Source organism: Triticum aestivum, chromosome 2D (assembly GCF_018294505.1).
Source record: "Triticum aestivum cultivar Chinese Spring chromosome 2D, IWGSC CS RefSeq v2.1, whole genome shotgun sequence".
Taxonomy (NCBI): Eukaryota; Viridiplantae; Streptophyta; class Magnoliopsida; order Poales; family Poaceae; genus Triticum; species Triticum aestivum.
In genome coordinates this window covers 593,946,240-593,952,820 of record NC_057799.1, presented here as the reverse complement: position 1 = coordinate 593,952,820, position 6,581 = coordinate 593,946,240, and the positions used below count along the sequence as shown (strand labels likewise).

The following is a 6,581-nucleotide window of genomic DNA, read 5'->3' as shown; positions in this document are numbered from 1 at the left end:
TGCCTCCCCATTTTCTATGTTCGTCGAGCTCCTTGATGGCAACGTAGAACCACCACACTCGCTAGAGCCACATGTTGGCCGTGCTACCCCAGTAGCTCACGTAAACACATCGTCGCCTACTAATTCAAACCACCAACCACACGATCGATCCATCACGCCCTCCACTTGGATTAGTTAATTGAAGACACCGTTGTGATCAGTAGCTTTACACGGCCTGGGTCAGTAGTGCGCACGAGTATAATACTCCTACTACTAGCAGTACTGAACTGCATACGTTTGCACGGGGAAAGGCAGCGAAGCAAACGCTGCATTTGGATATTTAACTTTGTGCAGAGACCCAACAATGGTAACATGTTTGTAGTTACGAGGTGTTGTCTTCAACCTCGGGCTCTGTTGACGTAGGGATCTGGACCCTGCTGGTCGAATGTTTCGAACAAACCATTGCTTGTGAATCCGCAACCTAAATTTAAGAAAAAAGGAACACTTGAATCTGAAGAAGTTCGCCGGGCGATGAGATATTTGCTATTTGCTCTGGCCAAATATTTCTGGTCCACGAGCACAAAATTACGCCGAACATTGTCAATTTGTCACTGATGGGGTAGGCGCAGACCGATGAGATCATGCGTAGAAAGCATGTCGACACCGGCAGGCAACGATGGACCCGAATTGCTACCCTCACCCCCCATTTACGTTAGCTGGCATGATGGGTACACCAGCCAGTACTGCCGAAAGAGGAGGGAGTACGTGGCGCTTCAGCCGCTAGGGGGTTGGTGGAGGAGTGGACTGGTGGGGTGGGGTGGGGTGGGTGCCCATCCCACACCAGGATTTTCTGTGGAGATGCGCAGCGTAAATGTCCCCTTCGCGGTTGTTGCAGTCAATGTGTTGTGGCCAACCAAAAAGCTCAGATCTCTCTCTCCCCCCTCGGAAAGAAAAATAAAAGCTCAGATCTCTCCTCACCAACCACATGTGCGGGTGCACCTACCGATCCAGATTGTGGAAGGGCACCCATCTCCTTCCACGATGCACAATCATTTTCAATTTTAAGTTGTTATTTGTGGTAGGTGGTGGTAGGCAGGGGAAATTTCTTTGCTCCTACAGTACGTAGGCATGCGCAATCAGTATCTTCTTTGAAAATACAACCAAATAACATATTACTAGATGAAGAGAATATTGGATACAAAATCGGCATTAAAGAGAAGGAATATCACAACTAAAACCGCAAGCTGAAATGTCCACGCGGAAACCCCAACCAAACTCGTCGTTCGCGTGGACAACATCGAGAAATTCAGTCGGTGAAACACCTATAAAGAATTGTAGAGGATCGAAACTAATTTAATCGATGCAATAACTTATCACATCATAATAGGGATTGTCTATGGCACCAAGCATGTCGAGTCGGGCACCACCCCGATCTTGACGGGCACTTGCGTCGGCATCGCTAAACCAAGACGCATGCCTTGCTCGCGTGGGCTCGAAAGAATGGTTTTGTTGAATAAGGTGATGTTGTCGTGGACGATGCACATGGAGCCCCATCCATATACAATAGAAAGAACAAACCCGTCGCCTATGAAGAATGACATAGACAAAAAAATTCCGAACCTCCTTGGCAATGCTGCACAAAGTGTCACTCAGATAAGATAAGAGGAGGAGGATTTTTATTAGAAACAATAACCATCGCTATAAGGACAAATCCTAGCAAAGAAAATCTTACCATGCACTGACAAGAGATGAGAACACACTGGCAATGACCATTGGCAAAGTGGGAGGGGCAAATTGATCTGGCGGCGACTATGGTTTCTTTCTACACTAGCAGTAGTCCTTCATTGTATACGCCATCATAATTAAGTGTAGCATGTTTAATCATACATGCAATTTGCTCTCCATATAAATATCGATAATGAACCATGTGAAAAAAGACTACACCATGTGAATTTTAAAATAGAAAATTTATAGCTATTTCGCAAAGCCTCAGCCAGCCGATCAACATGGAAACAACAACGAGTTTTTTCTTGGTCAACACTCTTAGGTATGGTTTCTCCACAGTCGAGCATAGCATGAATCGCCTTCATGATTTGCGCTGCCACCTGATCTAACTTCGCAACCATGTGCGCCACCAAGGCTACGGCGCATGTGCACCTTTGCACTCACATCAGACCAAGACATTTCTTTGAACCTTTTGTGCTTGCATGAGGCACCTTTTTTGGATTTCACTTCCATATTTTTTTTTGCCGATGTGTAGTTGAATATATTGCACTACAACTTGATGGCTTACTTCATGGTTTGCTCTAAGATATTGCCAAAATACATAAGGATTGCTTTTGAGCCTAGTTATGGAGTGGAAAGTTGTGTCGAGTCTAGTTACCAAAATACATAAGGATTGCTTTTAATTGGTGTATTTTCACCATCCAAAGTGTTCAAACCCGAACCAAGATGGGATAAATTGAACACCTTTTATTCACGTTTATTGCTTCTGACTTGGTTCATCGTCGTAATGAGATGGGGTATAGAAGGAAAATGTTGTTCAACATTGATTTATGGGAAAATGGCGTGTCATCGAGCCTTCGTGCTCGGGACCGTGCCTACTGTAGGTCTAGGTCTTGGCTGTTAGGGCCCCACATGGCTGGCGGTGTGACTTCAGCAACAGTGGCGACACCGATGACGAATAAGTGTGCTCCAAATCCCCTGTTGATGTCGCGATTTCCTTCTGTCATCAGAGATGTATCCCGAAACCCATGTGTGCTCGGGCTAGGTCTTGGATCAGGGTCACCCATTTTAGACTTTTAGTCTAGTATGCGACGGACCGATGATGCATTTGCGGTATCGGTGTGGGCTTTAGGTCTTAGGTGAAGGGTGGTAGCCCTCCTCTCCTCCCTTTTGTGGTGGCGAAGACAACAAGGTTTACATGGGTGTGCCTTTCGACCCAACATCGATTTCTCCGCGACTTGTGGATCCACGTTGTTTTTGCTTCTCGTCAGAATTCCATGAATTCTCGGCTACATGCGCGGATATTACCTTCTTGTTCAGGCCGTGACGGAACTCCATCGGCGACATCGACATGTGTGGGTTGGCGGCGATGAAGGAGTTTTGAGAACCAGATTATATTTTCTTTTTCTCGGGGACTTCTTGCAATGACGCTTCTCTAATTTGAGCCTTGACTGTTGACTCGTTTGAAAAATAATAATATCCAGCTGGCCCCGGAGATAAAAGCGAACGGACCACAGGGTGAATTTTGCAAAATACTATCTCAGCCGGTAGGGTTTTCCTGACAAATCTCGTGGTGGTTTGGTGAGGCGCGCCTCGGACCGTCCATACGAAATCGAACGGACTGGATCGGAAACAATGCGGAATTGCAGAATGTGGGTACGCCATTTTCGGCGGACCCGTTCCCCATAAAACCCTCCTCACCCCCACCCTCTACCATCGCCGCCTCCTCCCATCACTCCTCTTCCTCCTCCTCCTCTGCCAGATCCAATCCACCAACCTTCTCCATGGCGCTCTCCGTGGAGAAGACCTCGTCGGGCCGGGAGTACAAGGTCAAGGACCTCTCCCAGGCCGACTTCGGGCGCCTCGAGCTCGACCTCGCCGAGGTCGAGATGCCCGGCCTCATGGCCTGCCGCACCGAGTTCGGTCCCTCGCAGCCCTTCAAGGGCGCCCGGATCTCCGGCTCCCTCCACATGACCATCCAGACCGCCGTGCTCATCGAGACCCTCACCGCCCTCGGCGCCGAGGTCCGCTGGTGCTCCTGCAACATCTTCTCCACCCAGGACCACGCCGCCGCCGCCATCGCCCGCGACTCCGCCGCCGTCTTCGCCTGGAAGGGCGAGACCCTCGAGGAGTACTGGTGGTGCACCGAGCGCTGCCTCGACTGGGGCGCCGGCGGCGGCCCCGACCTCATCGTCGACGACGGCGGCGACGCCACGCTGCTCATCCACGAGGGCGTCAAGGCCGAGGAGGAGTTCGAGAAGTCCGGCAAGGTCCCCGACCCGGAGTCCACCGACAACCCCGAGTTCAAGATCGTCCTCACCATCATCCGCGACGGGCTCAAGACCGACGCCCACAAGTACCGCAAGATGAAGGAGAGGCTCGTCGGCGTGTCCGAGGAGACCACCACCGGCGTCAAGAGGCTCTACCAGATGCAGGAGTCCGGCACCCTCCTCTTCCCCGCCATCAACGTCAACGACTCCGTCACCAAGAGCAAGGTATACTTCCTTCCCTGGTTCCCATTTTCCATTTCAGATCTGATGCTCCGTTTCTACTTGTTTGAGCGTAGTAGTATTGTTGTAGTAGTTTACATGTTTATGTTGTAGATCTGATATTGTAACATCTAGATCTCGTTGTTGCCTAGTTTAGATGCTGCTTCGTGGTGAAGCAGCGGTGGAGTACTAGGCCTGGATCTGTATCTTTGTCTTTGGGTTTAGTGTTTGTTACGCTGGTTGTTGACTAACTAATGATAACATTAGTCGCATTGTTTTCTGGATCTGACGGCCTGGGAGGGTCTAATTATAGAGTAATCTGTCTACCAAATATTATTATTTCACTCCACTCATTTGAGCATGAAACACTACTGTGCCATGCACTGAATTATGTGATTTGCCCGGTGTAGTTTTTTTTAAAATGTGCTCTTGTTCTGTTTTAATCTAAAGGTAGAATTCAATGGTATTTTCACCTTGCTAACAATTACTAATCTATGTTGTAATAAAACACTAATATATGTTTCTCCTCAACAGTTTGACAACCTTTACGGTTGCCGTCACTCGCTCCCTGATGGTCTTATGAGGGCCACTGATGTTATGATCGCCGGCAAGGTTGCCGTGGTCTGCGGTTATGGTGATGTTGGCAAGGGCTGTGCGGCCGCACTCAAGCAGGCTGGTGCCCGTGTGATCGTGACAGAGATTGACCCCATCTGTGCCCTTCAGGCCCTGATGGAGGGCATCCAGATCCTCACCTTGGAGGATGTTGTCTCTGAGGCTGATATCTTTGTGACCACCACCGGAAACAAGGACATCATCATGGTTGACCACATGAGGAAGATGAAGAACAACGCCATTGTCTGCAACATTGGTCACTTCGACAATGAGATCGATATGAACGGCCTTGAGACCTACCCTGGTGTCAAGCGCATCACCATCAAGCCCCAGACTGACCGCTGGGTCTTCCCCGAGACCAAGACTGGCATCATTGTTCTTGCTGAGGGTCGTCTGATGAACCTTGGATGTGCCACTGGCCACCCCAGCTTCGTCATGTCCTGCTCATTCACCAACCAGGTATGATTAATGCGCAGTCTCCTGTCAACCAATCAGTTAATAACTGGTACAACCATGTGCTGACATCCAATTTTGCGCTTGTTGCAGGTTATTGCTCAGCTTGAGTTGTGGAACGAGAAGGCCACTGGCAAGTACGAGAAGAAGGTGTACGTTCTCCCCAAGCACCTCGACGAGAAGGTCGCGGCCCTCCACTTGGGCAAGCTCGGCGCCAGGCTGACCAAGCTCACCAAGTCCCAGTCTGACTACATTAGCATCCCAGTTGAGGGTCCGTACAAGCCTGCGGCCTACCGGTACTAGTGTGTCCAGCACGACTAGCGGCTGGCCTGAGCCTGAGTCGGAGCAGCGGCACCAACGGGAACTCTTATCAACTATCCTGTTTCCCTTCTATTATCTTACATGCTGTCTCTTAGGCGGAGGATTTGTTATTATGGTTATGTTTTGAGCCTTGTGAGGGTTGGGAGAGGCGGCGTTTGCTTTTGCCCAGAAATAATGGCATTATTATTGGTTTAAGTGAGGTGGTGTTCTTTTCCATATGCTGTTTTATCTCGGTTGTTCTACTGTGTCTGAAATCCTTCGGAATCTGATGCTCATATTTTGTGTGGTTTCTTAATGACTATTGCCGTAGATGCTTGTTTATCCCTGAAGTTTCATCACAGCGTCATGTCACAAAAAAGTTTCTTTCAAATATGAATTCAGTGGTGTATTTTGTTGGTTAAATCATATGTAAAAAAACTAGTGTATTTAATTGGTTAAGCTGAATATAAAAAAATATGTGGCTCGACCTTAATGAGGTTCCATCTTTTATGGTGGAGTTTCTCTTTAACGTGGGAGTACAATATAGTGGCAAGTTGTTTTTGTGAATGATATGATATTAGACGACGTGAAGTTCAGCATCCGAGCTCAAATGGAATCGGGTGAACAGTAAAATCAAAAAATATTTAAAAATATTCAAAATAATCTGATTTTTTATGGCAAACTTTGACAAATGTTCTTAGAGTTTGCAAAGTTTCTCCATGAAATCACATTTGTGAAAGTTTTGGCAAAAAAAAAAAAAACCGATACTGTGAAGATGCTACTTTCCAAAGTATTTTGGAACACTAATTATGTTCTTTTTGCCACATCTTCCACAAATGTGATTTTATGATGGAATTTTACAAGCTCTTAGGACTTTTGTCAAAGTTTTTCATAAAAAAATTCAGAATTTTTTGAACATTTCTTAAATGTCTTCACGATTCAACCGACCAAGTACCGAACGTATGGCACCTCCGAGTTCAGCACATGTTCAGCTCGATGACGTCCCTCGAACTCTTGATCCAA

The 6,581-nt window shown here is 47.6% G+C and overlaps 1 protein-coding gene across 1 annotated transcript; it reads left to right on the top strand.

Moving 5' to 3' along the window:
* Positions 1-3,408: 3,408 nt before the first annotated feature.
* Positions 3,409-5,774, top strand: LOC123054799 (adenosylhomocysteinase-like). The gene is made up of 3 exons (XM_044478646.1): positions 3,409-4,199; positions 4,728-5,264; positions 5,352-5,774. Exons 1-3 carry the CDS (start codon positions 3,489-3,491, stop codon positions 5,559-5,561), a joined length of 1,458 nt encoding a protein of 485 aa, XP_044334581.1. The 5' UTR covers positions 3,409-3,488; the 3' UTR covers positions 5,562-5,774.
* Positions 5,775-6,581: the final 807 nt, after the last annotated feature.

Excerpts from the sequence above, each read along its gene's own strand:
- LOC123054799 (XM_044478646.1), top strand. The coding sequence starts at position 3,489 with ATGGCGCTCTCCGTGGAGAAGACCTCGTCGGGCCGGGAGTACAAGGTC. Across the intron at positions 4,200-4,727 it reads ACTCCGTCACCAAGAGCAAG|TTTGACAACCTTTACGGTTG; the intron begins GTATACTTCCTT and ends TCTCCTCAACAG. Across the intron at positions 5,265-5,351 it reads CCTGCTCATTCACCAACCAG|GTTATTGCTCAGCTTGAGTT; the intron begins GTATGATTAATG and ends CGCTTGTTGCAG.